Source organism: Neofelis nebulosa, chromosome 2 (genome assembly GCF_028018385.1).
Source record: "Neofelis nebulosa isolate mNeoNeb1 chromosome 2, mNeoNeb1.pri, whole genome shotgun sequence".
NCBI classification, from domain to species: Eukaryota; Metazoa; Chordata; class Mammalia; order Carnivora; family Felidae; genus Neofelis; species Neofelis nebulosa.
The window spans coordinates 157,139,190-157,157,854 of NC_080783.1; the positions used below are offsets into that span (position 1 = coordinate 157,139,190).

Consider the following 18,665-nt stretch of genomic DNA (forward strand, 5'->3'; position numbering starts at 1 on the left):
AATGACTGTATCCATTAGGGTTGGGGGAACAGAAGTTATTGTAAGTATTTTGAATATAATAGGAATATAGGCAAAGAAATACTTAAACAACTACTGAAAGGACTAGGCAGTGAAGGTCAAGAAGACCATTTATGGCGTTTGGACCATAAATAAAAAGTTGGAACTGTGCTACTGACAACAGTACTTTGAAGATACTTAACTTATTGCTACCTAGACTTATTGCTGACTCTTAAGGTATCTAGAAGTGGGATAGGCTGCCATGCTAGAGGTAGGAGAGGTGGCCTGTGGGGGTTTCAGAGCCCAAACAGGTTAAGGAGAGCTTCTTGTGTGGACCCAGTCAAGGGGGTTGGAGCCCAGGTAAGTTGAAAATGGATACCCATGTTGGCTGGGGGTTGGGGTGCCGTGGGTGATAGGATTGAGGGATGGATTCCATATGTAGAATTGATCAAATAATAAGTATAGTGAGAGCCACATTTCTCATTGTCAGATAAGAGTTACAGGTATGGAAAGGGAGAAAACTAAAATGGATCATGTTACTAGATTGGACTTATAGGTATCTTTGTGAACTCATGGTGATACATATATACACACATACAGAGGTACAAATGTGTGTATGTGTACGCATATATAGAAGCAGATGGATGTGTATATATGTTAATTCCCTACCTTTGTCACTGAAGGGGCCTGGGAGCAATGCTAATTCCAATAGGATTGAAAATACCTAGCTTTCATCAGGTCCTGGCCTCTTAACATCTTTCTTCACTAAAAGGTACCAGCCTTCCTTAGAGAAGTGGCTGGTTCATATCAATGTTAATTTCCAACTTTTAGTCATTTCTGTTGCGTAGGAAAATGTCCTTGTGTGTATGAAATGTACACCAAGATGTTTGGAGGAAAGGAACATCTGCTTAGCAGCTCACTCTCCATGATCTAAGTAAAGGAAATTTCTTTGTGTCATATTGGAGTTTTCCTGTAAGTTAGATTGTTTCCAAGTTAAAAAATTTAAAATTGTGCAGTCCCTGGAAATTATCTCAACTGTTTGCCACTGGTAATTCTCAGAATAATGCTCAGAAATCTATTAAACTTGATAACCTGTTAATCTCAGGACCCTGGTGGGTTATTCTCAGGATGCTCATAAGACACAAGATGCTGCTGCTTTTAAAGATGTTAGCTGCCTGTGACACCAAGTGAAGGATTCTTGGGAAGATGCTTGGCAGTAGTGGCAAAATCCTATTTATGCCATCTGTGGATGCTTCAGTCCTACTCACAGCTACCACCAGAGGGGAGAAGTTGCTTTCTTTTGTGCCTTCTATATATTGCATAGATCATTGATAATGCCTAATCTGTAGTACTCCTGGCATGGGATCCTGGAAAATGTAGGCTTCTCTTCTTCACAGAAGGGAGTGTAAGAATGAATGGAAATGATGCTTTATCAGCTGTACAGTAAAGTCTGTCTCTTGTCACCTCAGTATTCATACATGTAAGCAACAGCAGTAGCAACAATATCATGTTTCTGTTTAACACCGTGCAACCAGCTCATGTACCAATACATGCTGCGTTTACATTTTCCTAAATTTGGGAGACTCAAAGTTCTATGAGTCACTATATCCATTTTTGGATGTTAGTCATTCATCTTTAGTTCAGTCAATTCAGTCATAATATCCCTTTCATACTGTGAAGAATAAACTATAAGATTAACTACAACCAGTATACCTTATATGAAATAGTAGAGGAAGAAAAGTAAATTTTTAATTATTTACAAATTTGCTAAATGTTTACAGATATGTATATGTGGTAAGGAAGAAATATGTATGTACAGCTGATCATTTACCCATTTCATATTCTCTGTTTTCTTAATCAGCACTTAAGTTGGTTGTGGTTGTATTTACCCAGACCATCATTACTGAAGAATCTGAGGTCTTTGTAATCTTGCCTGGTTTAGATTTTTCTAGTTGTCTATTAGCTTTTAACCTCTGGGTTTGGAAATACTGAATGGTGCTTGCTGTGGGTTGAATGGTGGTCCCCCCAAAAAGATATATCCATGTTCCAATCTCTGTGAGTTCACCTTAATTGTGAATATGACCTGATTTGAAAAAGGGTTTTGCATATGTAATTAACTTAAGGATCTTGAGAGGAGATCATTGTAGATTATATGCATGTACCCTAAATTCAATGATCAATGTCCTTATAAAAAGACCTGCAGAAGAAAGAGACTCAGAAGAGCTGAAAGCCATATATAGGCAGGAGGCAGAGCTTGGAATATATAGCCACAAAGCAGAAACTTTAAGAGGCAAGGAACAGAATTTCCCCTAAAATCTTCCCTAACGTATGTTCCTGCCTACATCTTGATTTTGGGCTTCTGTTCTCCAGAACTTTGGAAGATTAAATATCTGTTTTCAGATACCAAGTGTTTGGTAATCTGTTATACAGTAGCTCTCTGAAACTAATACAGTAGGTATAATCTGGTTTTCAGACATAAGCCTCTTTGTTCCTGTTGTATAGTGGCCATTTTATTTCAGCCTTTAAATACCCAGGGCTGTAACCCACTCTGCCTCTTGGTTCAGTGACTAGAGGAACCATACATAACCAGAGGAGTATTTCAACTTTTAGTCCAGTAAAACCATTGTTGTTTCCCTGTGGAATTGAATACCTCCAAACTAGTAGAGGCCAAAGTTATGGAGATGAGAAGCAAAGATTTGTGAGTATGTCATTAGGTACTTTCTTTACCTGGTATCTAGCCTCATGTATTCTGGTTATGGGGAAAATACCATATACTGATTTCTAGTTTGGAGCATATACCATACCACAGAGGACAGTACCAACCCCACCAAATTTTGCCACCCATGCACAAAAACTGAGTCTTCAATAGGCCAGCAGCTTTTAGGTGATGCCACATGATAAGGTCAGTGACTCCCATGAATGTGAGCCCGACGTGGGGCTCAATCTCACTACTGTGAGATCATGACCTGAGTTGAAATCAAGAGTTGGCTGCTTAACCAACTGAGTCACCCAGGTGCCCCACGGAAAATATTTTAGTAGACATTCTTTCTAAGAAGGGGTGACTAGTAAACACACGAAAGGGTACACTATCAGCAATCATTAGGAACATGCAAGTTAAAACCTGTGAAATACCATCACACAAGTCTTAGAATAACTGGATAATATCAAGTGCTTACAAGAATGCAGAGCAAGTGGAATCGTCACATGCTGGTGGGAATGCAAAACATTACATGCCAAATGATAGATTGGCAGTTTCTTCTAGGTTCAATAAGCCTAAGTGCACGTGACTCAGCAGTGTCACTCCTGAGTATTTACTCCAGAGAAATGAAAACTTATGTTCACAGGAGGTGTGCCTGGCTGGTTCAGTCTGTAGAGCATGTGACTTGAGGTCGTGAGTTCAAGCCCCATCTTGGGCGTAAAGCTTACATTAAAAATAAATAATAGAAAAGAAACGTGTGTACAGATGGTCATAGCAGTATTGGTCATAATTGACCTAAACTGGAAACCATTGAAATGTTATCGGCTGGCAAATGGATAAACAAAATGTATAGCTCTATAATGGAATACTACTGGTAGTAAAGAAGATTGGAGTATTGATGCATGCAGCAGCATGGATGAATCTCAGAAACATTAGGCCAGGGGAAAATAGATGTGAAAAGGCTATGTGATATTGAATTCCATTTATATGAAATATCTGAAAAGTGGGAAACCATGAAGACAATGTACATCAGTGGTTTCCTGGGGCTGAGAATAAGAGATTGATTGTAGAATGGTGCAGGGGAACTTTTTGGGGTGTCGGAAATATTCTAAACTGGTTTATGGTTGTGTTGCAAAACTATAAATTTACTCCCCCTCCCCCCGCCCCCCTTTAAAGCAGGCTCCATGCCCAGTGTTGGACTTAAACTCACAACCCTGAGATGAAGAGTTGGATGCTCTATAGATTAAGCCACCCATGCATTCCCCCCGCCCCCCTTTAAAAAAAAAAAGAAAGAAAACAGTGTGTGAGTGTAAAACTTAACACTGGAGTACAAATATAGGTGCCCTTGGTAGACTGGAACTTAAGTAGAGTTTCTGAAAAATTGAAAAAGTAGATAGGATCAGGTTGGAGAAGCAAACCAAAGGCCACAGGAAATCTCATACAGATTTCAAGCTTGAAAATGGCAGACACCAATAATAACCTCAGCATTCTGTCCTCTGCATTGTACAAGGCAACAAGCATAAAGGTTTTTGCTTGGATACAGCAGTAAATAAGGAGATGTGGGTCAGTTAAAGAAGGAATTATCTTAGGTAGTTTCTAATCCATAGAATTGTGATTTCTTAAATTAAGCTTTAAAATAAACACAATTGGGGGTATCTGGGTGGCCCAGTCAGTTGAGCATCTGACTTTGGCTCAGGTCATGATCTCACAGTTTGTGAGTTTGAGCCTTGCATTGGGCTCACTCCTGTCAGCGCACAGCCCGCTTTGGATCCTCTGTCCCCTTGTCTCTCTCTACCCTCCCCCCCCCGTGCTATATCAAAAATAAATAAACATTAAAAAATTACAGTTGATTCTCAGAGAGATAAAGACATAAAGATATTATATCATAAAAACAAAACTCAACAGATGAGTTGATTGAATAGCAGCATAAATAATGCTGGAGAGCAAAGTGGTGTACTGAAAGGTTTTGCAGAGTTTCTCCTAAAATGAAACACAAGGATAAACAGATGGAAAACAGAAGTTTCAACATGTTGGACAGATATAGAATCCAATGTTTTTCTAATAGGTTATTTTATTTTTTTAATTAAAAAAATTTTTTTGAGAGAGTCAGAGCATGTGAGCAACTGGGGGAGGGACAGTTGGAGAGGGAGAGAGAATCCCAAGCAGGCTCCACACCCAGTGAGGAAGATGACTGAGAGATTGAGCCCAGGGTAGAGCCTGACTCAGGACTTGCCATGAAATTATGACCTGAGCTGAAATCAAGAGTCCTATGCTTAATCGACTAAGGCACCCAGGCACTGCATATTTATTTTAGAAGAGACTAGAGGGGAGGAACAACTATTAGGGCAACAGTTTAGAGAAATTAACCTGAAGTAGAAAAAAACATGTATCTTTTTTTTTAAGTGTTTTTTTGTTTTTTTGTTTTTTTTTTTTGAGAGTGAGCATGAGCATCTCATTTTTTTGAGATGAGTTGGGGAGGGGCAGAGAGAGAGAGAGAATCCCAAGCAGGCTCCACACTGTCAGCATGGAGCCTGATGAGGGGCTTGAACTCACAAACCATGAGATCATGACCTGAGCTAAAATCAAGAGTCGGATGCTCAAACTGACCGAGCCACTCAGGCGCCCCAACATGTATCTTTAAATTAATGAGGTGGTTGTAGTTAACTAAATATTTTAAAAACCCCACCTAGACACATAAGAAATATCCTAATGCCAAAAAAGTCCTGAAATTATTCAAACCTGATAAAGCTATGCGTTAAGTGTATTTAATTGGTATAATCAATCTGACATTACATTTCAGGAATCTCCATTCTCTAGGGATAAATTGTGCATCATAGAAAGTCCCAACTTTAATTCTCTACCTTGAGACAGACATACTTTGATTTCTTCGTTAACCATCAGACAGCCACAGTGTTTTTCATTGCCTTTCATTGTTCTGTGGAAGCAACTGTCTTATATCCCAGAAAGATCCTTGCCCTCAAATAACTTTAATAAATAAATAATACATGATGTATTGAAAGGTAATGAGTTCTGTGGAAAAGGAAAATAATAGAACAGTGTACTAGAACATAGTACAGTGATGATGGGAGGTGTCAGGTGCAATTTCAAAAAGGGTGATCAAGATAGGCCTTTATTGAGAAGGTGACATGTAAGCAAAGACTTGAAGGAGGTGCGGAAGGTTTTCAGATAAGCGTGAAAAGGAGTGATGGCCATGTAAAAGCTTTAAGAAGCAGGAATGTAAATACTTGGTTCTGGGAATAACAAAGAGGTCTATGTGACTACAAGTGAATACATGATGAAGAAAGTATTAGAAGATGAAGTCAAATCATGGAGCCAGATCATGGAGGTACTTCTGTGCTATTATAAGGATCTTTGGGGATAATGGCAGGGTTTTACTAGATTTGATTCTAGGAGAGACATTATCTGAACTTGGCTGTCTTTGTCCTCAAATAGTATGTACCATGGGCATTTAGTTACCCATAATGAAATATTTTTAAGAGTCTCCTGTCTTTTCACACGAATACAGGTAGATAAATTTCAGATACCCTTCATCTTTCCCAAGCTCTTTGCCTCCACCTTTCTTTTCATACTAGTTTTTCTATCAATTCAGCTTCTTTAGTTGAAAGCAGTAGTAGCCCACATTAGCTAACTTAAGCAAAAAAGAAATTTATCAAAAGGTAAAATTGAATAACCAACTTCTCCAGAATTTTAGGATCCAGGCTAGTTCTGAGTATGTAGCTAACAAAATTGACATTGGAGTGACTTCATTCTCACCATTAGATCGCTCCTGAAGATTTCCATTTCTAGTAGAGTTTTGCCTAGATGAGTCACATACTCATTTCCTTAGGCCTTAGAAGAGGGAATGGAACAACTTTAGGGACTTTTGTCCCACCACTTTTGGGAATTTGTCCTATACATATATGTATATTGTTGGTGAAATGACATGTACAAGATTATTCTTTGCAGCACTGTGCTTGTAATTCATTGCAGCATTGTGTTTGTAATAGCAACATGTCCACTAATATCTTAAGTGAACAGAAGTAAAGGGTAGACAGTGGATATGATATGTTTAAGTAAGATTTACACATTTGATTTTTATAAATATGTAGAGTATTTGTTGTTTTGAAGACTTACCTTGACCATTTTCAGTTATCCAGTCTTTGATTCTCCTTTTGTGTATACTTGTAAATTTTGAGACATAACCTAGACTTGTTTATTAATAGTGTTACTATGGTACTAAGATAACTTAGCATCAATGTACATCACATTCTTTATGAGGAACTGGCCTTTTCAGATGCTAAAGTAGAATGGTTGTATTCTGCTATAAAACAAGTTTTAGATATTAGGTGACTGATTTTTTTTCTTCCTATAGCTAAACAGAGCATTCCAAGAGGAGGACTCTCCAGCTACTTTTTATTGCATCAGTATGCAGTGGTTTAGAGAATGGGAAAGTTTTGTGAAGGGTAAAGATGGAGGTAAGTGGTTAACTGAAAAATGAAATTCTTTGTTGGGGCGCCTGGGTGGCTTGGTTGGTTAAGCGTCCGACTTTGGCTCAGGTCATGATCTCACGGTCCGTGAGTTCGAGCCCCGTGTCGGGCTCTGTACTGACAGCTCAGAGCCTGGAGCCTGTTTCAGATTCTGTGTCTCGCTCTCTCTCTGCCCCTCCCCTGTTCATGCTCTGTCTCTCTCTGTCTCAAAAATAAATAAACGTTTAAAAAAAAAATTAAAAAAAAAAAAATTCTTTGTTGATTTTTTTTGTTTAAATTAACAAATACTTTTTGAGTATCTGTATGCACTTGGGATTATATACCAGTGAGCAAAAGAGAAAAAGATCTTAACAGTCTAGTTTATATTCTGGTTATATAAATGCTTTAAACCTATTTCATGAATTATAGCATATTCATAGCAGGAATAGAGGAACCGAACAAAATTAGTCTACAATCTTTTTTTTTTTTTTTTTAATTTTTTTTTTTTCAACGTTTTTTTAATTTATTTTTGGGACAGAGAGAGACAGAGCATGAACGGGGGAGGAGCAGAGAGAGAGGGAGACACAGAATCGGAAACAGGCTCCAGGCTCCGAGCCATCAGCCCAGAGCCTGACGCAGGGCTCAAACTCACAGACTGCGAGATTGTGACCTGGCTGAAGTCGGACGCTTAACCGACTGCGCCACCCAGGCGCCCCAGTCTACAATCTTAATATTGAAAAGTTAAAAAAAATCTTCCCAACATTGGTTACATAATGGTTTAACCATTAGTACTTTGTGGACTTTAAAAACAAATTTGTGGGGCGCCTGGTCAGCTTGGTTAAATGTCTCACTCTTGATTTCAGCTCAGGTCATGATCTCATGGTTTGTGGAATTGAACCCCACACTGGGCTGAGGGCGCAGAGCCTGCTTGGGACTTCTCTCTCCCTCTTTTTCTGCCCCTCCCCCACTTGCATGCACTTTCTCTCAAAATAAACATTATAAAAAATTTAAAAATAATTTTTGTGACAATATGTGTAAAAAGACGTTCTTGATATATGAAAAAGGTTGCAATACTGTATACATCCTCTGAAACTTTTATATTTAAAAAAATGGCAAACATATGCAAAGGCAAAAAACCCCACAGATATTAAACCTGCTTATCTCTCTGTAATGGGATTACAATATTTTTTCTTCCTTGTGCCTTTTTTTTTTCCTTCAGATTTTGGTAATGAACACGCACTGTCCTTTTGAATTTTGTATTCAAGGGGAAAATGGGTGTTTTTCCCCCTTAAATTAAAAAAGGATGTATTTTAACATTTCATTTTATAATGCTTTTGTAATGTTTTTAGTTTAAATAATGACAATCTGAAATAAATTGAGAATTACACGATTTCTTCTTAAAAAATAATTTTTTTGGGGGGCGCCTGGGTGGCACAGTCGGTTAAGCGTCCGACTTCAGCCAGGTCACGATCTCGTGGTCCGTGAGTTCGAGCCCCGCATCAGGCTCTGGGCTGATGGCTCGGAGCCTGGAGCCTGTTTCCGATTCTGTGTCTCCCTCTCTCTCTGCTCCTCCCCCGTTCATGCTCTGTCTCTCTCTGTCCCAAAAAAAAAAAAAAAAAAAAAGTTGAAAAAAAAATTTTTTTTTAATGTTTATTTTTGAGAGAAAGAGAGAGTGTGAGCAGGGGAGGGGCTGAGAGACAGGGAGACGCAGAATCCAAAGCAAGTTCCAGGCTCTGAGCTGTCAGCACAGAGCCCAATCCAGGACTCGAACTCACGAACCTCGAGTTCATGACCTGAGCCCAAGTTGGATGCTTACCCAGCTGAGCCACCCAGGCACCCCTACATGATTTCTTTTTAAATTATAAAAGAATTGTTCTTTTATAGTATTAAAAGTGAATTTTATTTTACTTTATTTATTTTTTAAAAGTGCATTTTAACCTGTGATCTTCAAATGGATAGTTAAGATTGAGATTTTGGATGGTAGTGAGAGAGCCTCTCTCCCCCTTTCTTTCTTGGTTTTGTTTTGGGGGAACCAAAAAGACCCAAAAAGAAGCTCAGAAGACAGTTCAGAATTCACTATAATAATCAGTGTGATTATATAGTTACATTCCTCAACTATTTCAAGCACAGAAGTATGTAATTCTTTGGTGCATTCCTTTGAAAAGTATGCATTTTGATAATTTGTTTTTCCTTTTGACTTAGATCCTCCAGGTCCTATTGATAACACTAAAATTGCAGTCACTAAATGTGGCAATGTAATGCTCAGGCAAGGTAAGTTTGACTAATATTTAAACTATTTGTCACTATTAAGAATATATCATTACTAGCCATCTGTGCCACATTTTTTACGCAGCTCAATGATATAATTCATACATGAAGTAGGACAAATACTTGCCTAAAAGTTGCCAGTGTTTGTTATTTGAGCAAAGGTTTTAAGGCTTTTCGTATGAGCTAGGAAAGAGTACTTAAGACAGACCATATGTTGCAGCTTATAACAATATGGGCTGGTAATCTGAAAATTCATGTTCCACAAGTTCTCAGTTATCCCTGGAGTATTCATGCTGGGGGGAGGGTACATTATGAGTGTTTTTGCAATATGAATATGTAGGGTTGTAAATATTATTCTGTTTGAACTTAATTTTAGGAGCAGATTCTGGTCAGATTTCAGAAGAAACATGGAATTTTCTACAGTCTATATATGGTGGAGGGCCTGAAGTTATCCTACGACCTCCAGTTGTTCATGTTGACCCTGATAGTCTGCAAGCAGAAGAAAAAATTGAAGTAGAAACTCGGTCCTTGTAATTTTGAGGATATAGAAAGTTCTAATGAGAAATCATTTTCATTTCCTCTCGCATACACATGCAAAAACATTCCTAAAAACATGTTTATTTTCTTGATTTTTAATATTTTATCTCTTATTCCTTCTTACTGGGCATTATGGAAGAATGTGTTAAAATGTATGATATACTTCAGGTTGGTATATTTAATGCTAGATAACTTACCGTAAAGTCTTTCAGTGTAATATTTTTGAAAGAGAAGGGATAATTGTGATCATTTGGTAATCAGTAGGTTATCTTTGACCTTTATACTACATGCAAATCCATAGTATCCTTTGTAGTTTTGTAAATACTCTTGCTTTGGAAACTTTTTCATTACCTTAAAATACCATAACTGACCAATCATTTCAGTTCTCCAGAAACCTAATTTAATTGTATAGTTTTGACATGGCTTCATATAATAAAGAGCCTATTTTAAATTGAAAGTTGTAGTCAGAAAAATGGTAATTTCCTAAAGCTCAGGAAACGTTAAGGTGTCACTTCTTTTGCACTGCAGCATATAAACTAGCATATTAATATTTACAAAATGTCTTTTTGAATGTATCAAGGATGTATTTAGTTTGAGTGGAATTTGTGTCAGCAGTTATCAGTAACTTATTGCCTCTTATACTGTAAAAGGTTAAACTTCAATTCCTGTAACCCTGGATAGTATTCATTAATATTAGTAAAAAACTTAGAGTTAGTTTTAGGGCACTTTTTATTTTGAGAGCATGAAGTATGGAATGTGTTGATGAGATTGTTGATAAAGCTAAAGACACTTGCAAAGTGATTTTTTTAATGAAATGCATAAAGTCTTTTTGGATAATATAGTATGCACTGCTATTTGCTTGATTATGTGATGTCAAAACTTTAACTATATTCCAAGTACAAAAACAAACTGGATTACTTTGAGGATGTTGAATAGCATTCATGATGGGTTTGTTTTGGTGTGGGGCAACTGCCACCAGCTAAAACAGTGTTGTTAAAATTAGTTCAATAAAAATGATTTTAAAATGTGTAACTTGGGTGTTGAATTGACTTGATGAATATTAAGTGTGAAAGGTATAAAGTTTGTTAATATTAATGTCTTCCTGTTATTTCTTAATCACAGGTAGGCAAAATAAGTCATTTGGTATAGTACTTAAAGTTTTGATGTTTAATGAAACAGCGAGCTTAATTAATCAGCATTAAGATGTATTTGAATTTTTAAAAAGATGTATCTAGCTTTCAGATTTCTTCTTCCTCGTAGTTACATTATGATCCTCTTCACAGATTTAATGATGTTGTATCCAACTCTGAATCACCAGAGTTTATTGTAATTTTGGTATTTAAGAGATAGTCAAAAAAGGTTTGTTTTTAATAGTGCTTGTCGTTTATTGAATATTTACGATGTTTCAGCCACCTTACTAAAGTGCTTTACTTATATTTAATCCTTATTACAGCGTTATGACTTAGATCAAGTGGCTTGCCCCCAAGTTACACAGCAAAGAAGTGGCAGATGGGGACTCCCAACTCCAGTCAATGTAACTTCATACCAGTGCTTATTCACCATTTTATAATATCTCCCAATGAATTCTTTTGAAACAGATGATAGTATTAGTCACATTCATTATTAGCGTTACTATTTTCATAACAAACTTTGGAAGATTATGTGTGATTAATTATATCAGAAAGAGGTAATTTCCCTGTATTTTGAAGCTGCTCCTGTAACTCTCCAAGATGATAAGTTTGAATATACTTGTTACCGTTTTGAAGGATTGCATGTAAGGGGATTAGGTAAGAAACTCTTTCTCTTTCTCTCTTTTTTTTTTTTTTTTTTTTTTTTTTTGAGAGGGAAAGTGCATGTACAGAGGAGGAGCAGAAGGAGAGGGAGAGAGAATCTTTTTTTTTTAATGTTTATTTATTTTTGAGAGAGAGAGAGAGAGTGTGTGTGAGTGAGCATAGTGGGGGAAGAGGCAGAGAGAGACACACAGAATGTGAAGCAGGCTCCAGGCTCTGAGTTGTCAGCACAGAGCCTGATGTGGTAGCACACAGTTTGAACTCACAAACTGTGAAGTCATGACCTGAACCGAAATCAGATGCTTAACAGACTGAGTCATACAGGCACCCAAGGGAGAGAGTTATTCTTAAGCAAACTCCACACCCAGTGTGGAGTCCAGTGTGGGTCTCAATCCCAGGACTGTGAGATCATGACCTAGGCCAAAATGAAGAGTTGGACACTTAAACGACTGAACCACCCAGGTGCCCCAAGAAACTATTTTTTTTTTAGGGGAAAAAACCCAGGCCACTGTTCAAGACTATTTTAATGATAACACAGCTACTACTAATCACTACTAATGCTGAATTCCTAATGCAAATGTTTGGCACAGATTAATATGCCCAAGTACACACAACTAAGTGTTAGAATTCAAACCCAGATGTGTCTTACTTCAAAATCTATGCTTCTTTCAGAAATCGCAAGTAAATTTCCATTTAGAGAATCCAATTACTGTTTCTCAGCCACTATTATATCCTGAAACTTCCTTCTTTAAACTTGCCTGGTGCTGCATTTTATCCATTTTCTTCCTCTGCATATCTCCCTATTTAGAGGGTTCACTCACTCCCTTGCTTTCAGCTATCACTTTTTTTTTTTAAAGCAATCTCTACATACAATGTGGGGCTCAAACTCTCAACCCCAAGATCAAAACTCTGTGCCAAATATATATGCTCATATGTCAGTCACCTAAAACTCAAAAGTTTGAAAAAGCAGTATAAATAGTTATTAGAATGGGCTCTAGAGTCCAGTGAATGTATTGGTTAACTTCTGGTGCAAAAATGCTATATAACAACCACAAAAACTCAGTGGTATACAGAAACATTTAGTTTTTTTACAAGTTTGTGGAGTTCAGCAAATCAGGCTGTGGCTGGTCTCCACTGGGCTCACTCATGTATTTGCATTCAAGTTGGGCGTTGGCTAGGCAGGTCTTGAGACCTTGGCTGGGCTCACTCATTTGTCTTGAATTGGGCTCTGTTTCTTGTGTCCTTCACCAGGCTAACCCAGGCACGTTCTCTTGTTCATGGCAGAGGAGCAAGTTGTTTTCAAGCCTCTGCATGTGTCCTATCTGCTAACAACTCATTGGCCAAACCAAGTTACATGGTGGAACCTAGAATCAAGGGATGTGGGAATACAGTCTACTTTTAATGAGAGGAACTGCAAAGTCACATGGCAAAAGGTGTGGATACAGAGAGATATGAACAATTAATGCCATTAATGCAGTCAATCTAATGTAGTTAAATTGCTCATTTGTGAATCCTGGCTCTGCTACTTACTAGCTGTAAACCTTGACACATTCCCTGATGTTGGTTTCCTCATCTGTAAAATGAGTATCTACCATCTTGGGTTGTTGTGATACTAAATGCTTTAAAAGATACAAAGTACCAGGGGCACTTGGGTGGCTCAGTCGGTTAAGTGTCCTGACTCTTGACATCGGCTTAGGTCATGATCTCACAGTATGTGAGATTGAGCCCCATGCAGGGCTCTGTGCTGACAGCTTGGAGCCTGCTTGGGATTCTCTCTCCCTCTCTTTTCTCCTCCCCTGCTCACCTGCACATGCGCATGTGCTCTCTCTCAAAATAAAAATAAACATCAAAAGATACAAAGTACATAGTAATTGTATATCTCTTCCCAATTTTGGGTGCAAAAAATGTGCCCTGACAGATACATCATCCTACAGTGCTTTTTACATGTCATCAATGGCAGAAAGTCCAGGATCCCAGTCCATTTCTCTGTATGGCTTTAATTGCTAAGTGGGTAAGGACTTCAGTAACTCATGTCTGAAGTGTGTACATTTGGCAAAATTATGAATGTATAATTATGATAGCAATTGTTCAGGTATAGATTTATCAAACAAGCTCTTTGGGTTTAAGTTCATTCGATTTTCTTTCTCACCCATGTGAACTTGTGCTGTAAGGACCTGTGGACACTGAAGGGTGAAACTGTTCATGAATATAACAGCACGTATAGTTCTCTAACAGCAGTCATGATGCTACTCAGGTTGAAGACTATCTTTTGTAGTATAACAAAGCCCTCAAAAGTTGGTTAAAACAAGGATTTATTATTTTTCACGATTCTGTGGGTTGTCTGGAGTCACTCATGAGGCTGCACTGAGCTGGCAGATATGCTATGTTGTTAAGTCCAAAAAGGCTCCTGACCTAACTGGAGCCTTAGTGCTGATTGTTGGCTGAGCCACAACATTCATTTCCATCAAGGTCTCCATAGGATCTTATCCTCCAGGACCTCTCCATGTGGCTGCTCTCAAGGATAGCCTGATTTTCCTTACTTAGAGGATTCCAAAAGGGTGAAAGAAAAAGCTGTAAGGTTCTAAACGGTTAGGTCTGGAACTGACACAGTGTCATTTTTGCTATCCTCTATTGGGAAGGAACTATATAGGGGCCTGAATACTAGGTGACCATTCACTTTGACCAACCTGGTAAAGCAAGGGAAAAGCAGGAGGGGGTCACACATACTTGGTTATTCCACTTTAATGCTACAAGGATTAATCTGGGTTCAGATGGTCAGAACCCAGTAAAGCGTTCTTTCTTCCACTGTAAAGATACTGATCAATTTTTCCACTAATAATTTTATCTACTGATGAGTATTCCCTGAATCAATGATTTCATTACAGGTTGCAAAATGGCAATTTAATCATTCTAGGATTTCTTTTGAGGGACTTTTTCAACATCACTCTATAAATGAATCATAGAAAAAGAAAGTGGTTCAGGATCTGTGATGTGATAAATGTTGAAACCAGTACTAACTTGGTGCTCCTGTGGTCAGTTGAGATCCCAGAGATTAGTATCTATGTACTGTACCATCCCTGGAGGATGAATGGAGGATCATGAAGGAATGGGGGGATCATCTGAAGAATTGTTATAATTCATTTATCCTTTTCAATATTTCCAAATCTTTCCTTTGCTAAATTAGACTGTTAAGAGTTTCTTACCTGGGCTATGCTGTTGCCCTCTTTCAAGCTTAATAGAATTGCCTTCAGCCTAGGTGGAGAGATGTTGTAATAAAGAGTCCCACAAAATTAGTTGTTGGATTTACTGTAAAGATGCTGTTGAGGATACAGTTCACTATATGACATAATCTTGTTTTGATAAATTGTGGGACAAATTTATCTTTGATCTTAGTACTGGGAATAGTAATGCCTCCCCTGAGCAACTGGTTTGTTATCCTATGGATGCTGACACTGTCATAAATGATCTTGTTTTTCCTTGTTACAAGGTATGCCAGAATTGAAGCAGTGCTCAGGATCCTAGAATAGGTATTTTTGTGCATTATTTTACTTCAACTTTCCCATTTTAATCATTTTAAATTTGATTTTGTCTATTGTATTAATTTTTTTTGGTAAGCCCCATACGTATTTTTAGAAATAAGCAAGGATAATTTAAAAAATTTTTTTAAAGAATGTTTATTCATTTTTGAGAGACAGAGTGCGAGTGGGGGAGGGGCAGAGAGCGAGAAGAACATATAGAATCTGAAGCAGGCTCCAGGCTCTGAGCTGTTAGCACAGAGACTGATGCAGGGCTTGAACTCAAGAACCTTGAGATCGTGACCTGAGCCGAAGTCAGATGCTCAACTGACTGAACCACCCAGGCACCCCAAGGATAATTTTTAAAAATATGCCAAATATACTGGTTTTTTGGGCACTGTACAACAACGTCTTCCCCACTAGTCAGTAAGCACCAAAAGGATTTGTCTTGTTCACTCCTGTGCTTACCACAGTGTATGGCACAAAATCTGTAGCTGGTAAATTTCTGTTAATTAATGTTGATGGCTCTCTTTCAAGTTACCTTCTCCCTGGTTTTGGAGGTACTATTCTATCCCAGTTTTTCTTTTACTGTTCTTGCCTCTTGCTTCTCCTCTGTAGTTGTCCTTTTTTTTTCCTTTGCCTCCAAATGTTTGAATTTCTCAAGGTTTTGTTCTACATTTTCAATTCTTCTCATTCTTTGTGCTCTTCCTGGATAATCTAAACCCAGGTTTCAGTTTCTGTTTGTATGTTGAAGACTCACAAATCTGTACCTGTAGTTATGACCTAGGGCTTGCATCCCAGATCTATATATTCTACTGACTCCTGGGCAGCTTCATTTGGATGTATGAGTTAATTCAAATTCAGTATACCCTAATGGCAGACATCATTTCCTCCCCTAAACCTGCTCCTACTTATGGTATTTCCTATGGTCTTCAGTGACACCTCCATCTCTCTGGTCACACAACCCAGGAATCCTAGACTCCCTTTTAACATACTAAGAAATTCCCTTTTAACAGCTACCTAAATCTTGGAGATTTAGCCCCCCAAATAACCTAGATACATATTTGGATATAAGGGCATTTATCAAACCAATCATTTGTAATAGCAGGAAAGTAGAATAGCCTTAATACCCCCAAAGAGAAAAACGTTTAAATAAATTATATAACCATCTCCGAAGGATATGACATGGAAAGCATGAGCTAATGAAAGTGATTAGGATACATTTCATATTTTATGTATATCCACAGTAAAAGAAGCAGCTTATTTCTGGTGGTAGTAGTTCCGTGTTTTTAGGGGCCTTTCCATCAACCTCTGTGTAATGTTTTATACCTTCTGCCTAACTCCTAAATGCACATTCACACTTTTGGTTTCATTCAGCCTAGATGTTATTTCCTCAGGAAGCCTTCCCTTTTTCTTCTATCTAAAGACCTCAGAACATGTACTTTGGAGCATATGGACATATTTTCATTAGTCACCTGTAATTTTCATTCATGGTGCTTATCAGTTTGAAACTTTTTTTAAAGTAGGCTTTACACCCCGAGTGGAGCCCAGTGAGGGGCCTGAACTCACGACCCTGATATCAAGACCTGAGCTGAGATCAAGAGTCAGACGCTTAACCGACTGAGCCACCCAGGTGCCTCTAGTTTTAATTTGTGTACAGTATTTGTGTGATTCTTTAAAAATTAAAAAATATATGTATATTTATTTTGAGAGAGAACAAGCAGAGGAGGGGTGGGGTGGGGGGGAGAATCTCAAGCAGGCTCCACAATGTCAGTGCAGATATCATGAACCATGATATCATGACCTGAGCTGGTATCAAGAGTTACCAGCTCAACCGACTGAGCCACACAGGTGTGCCTGTATGATTATTTCTTGAATGTCAGCCTCCCTCCCTAGACTACAGGGTCTGTAAGAGTAGGGTCTATGCTTGCTTTGTTTACTACTGTATCTCCAGCACCTTGTACAGCAACTAGCATGCTTATTGAATGAATGAATGAACTAACTACATAAATGGTTTTCTAAGCATGTTCTGAGGCAGTGCCTTAAAGGCAGATGTCAGTGGTTGCCAATTCCTAGGTCATTTTATTTGGATTAAGTATTGGATTCTGGCAGAAGACTATGTGTGTAAAAGGAATCCCAGTGCTCCAGTAAATATTGTGCAAATTCCTGAATTAGATGATCTTGAAGTCTCTTCCATCTTCAGTATTCTGTGATCCTAGATGAAAACAACCAAGAGCATATGGGATATATCATAATTAGGGAGTGACCTTCACTAGTGAGCTTGGCAGTGGTTTCTTTTTATGAGTGCAAGAGAGCTCCTCCTTTTCCCCCCTCTTAGATAACTGAAGATCTAAGGGGGGCTCTTATCCCTTTCTGCTTGGCCAGGATCTACACCCAGGCCTAGAATTTTCTCTCCTTGGCCATCTTCTTTACCATCAATGAACTAGTCTATCCCCCTCACCCCTTAAGTGCTTGCTCCAAAGACCCTAGAACCCAGCCACTTGGGGCTACTTATAGTTCCCCTCTCACATCCCTACATACTCTCAATCATGCAGTTCCCTTAGCTGAGAATGGTCTTTTTTTCTCTGCTTTGCAAACTCATGCTGTAACCTGAATGCCAACCCTTGTAAAAAGCCTTTCCCAACCCTCCTCTGTTCCCACAATATTTATATCTCTACATAGAGCCTTCTGCAGTTCAAATTTATGCAAATTACATAACTCTCTAAGCCTATTTTCTCACCAGAAAAATGTGAATAGTGTCATAGGTTGGGCTCTCCAAGAAGCAGACACTTACGTGATTAGTGTGTAGATTTTTTTAGGAAATGGTCTTAGGATCATCATTTTTGAGGTTAGGGAAGAACTGGGCAGCAGAAGAAGTCAAGCAGTCATGTAGTCTTAATGGGATGCAACAGCTGATACAAGTTGTTCTGCATATAGGATGATCCACTGGAATTATCCCAAGTTGAGGTGAGAGGGCCAGTCCTTCCAACAATCCTGATAGATACTATTAGTGGCTCTATATTGATCAGTCTTTGGATGTGGCCTCCTTGGGAAGAGGTGTGACACTGAGCAACACCAGAAGGGGGATGACAGTTCATGGCTGTCTGTGGGCAACACTCCTGGCCGCTGGGTAATAAGTCCTTCATTTCTGAAGGGTATCTGAGAAGTACATTTTGGTGCCTAACATTAACAGTATCTATCTTAGAACATTGGAAGATTAAAATAGAATCAGTGATAAAAAGTACATAGCAGACTGCCTGCCACATATGACTCAAGAAGAGATGGTTGTTATGGTTATTATACATAGAACTTGGCTCTAAGACATATAGAGCAAGGTAGGGAAACCTTGTTTATTTTTGTGACTGTAGTCCTAGAATAGGGCCTGGAACCAATT

The 18,665-nt window shown here is 38.4% G+C and overlaps 1 protein-coding gene across 5 annotated transcripts in view; it reads left to right on the forward strand.

Annotated features, from left to right (window-relative positions):
- Positions 1–10,998, forward strand: part of USP33 (ubiquitin specific peptidase 33) — a 64,652-nt gene extending 53,654 nt beyond the window's left edge. For all 5 annotated transcript variants that reach the window (XM_058716917.1, XM_058716914.1, XM_058716913.1 and 2 more), the window contains 3 exons: positions 7,068–7,170; positions 9,364–9,432; positions 9,806–10,998. In XM_058716917.1, coding sequence (XP_058572900.1) covers positions 7,068–7,170; positions 9,364–9,432; positions 9,806–9,963 — 330 coding nt within the window. In that variant the 3' untranslated portion in view covers positions 9,964–10,998. The remainder of the gene's footprint in view (positions 1–7,067; positions 7,171–9,363; positions 9,433–9,805) is intronic.
- Positions 10,999–18,665: the final 7,667 nt, after the last annotated feature.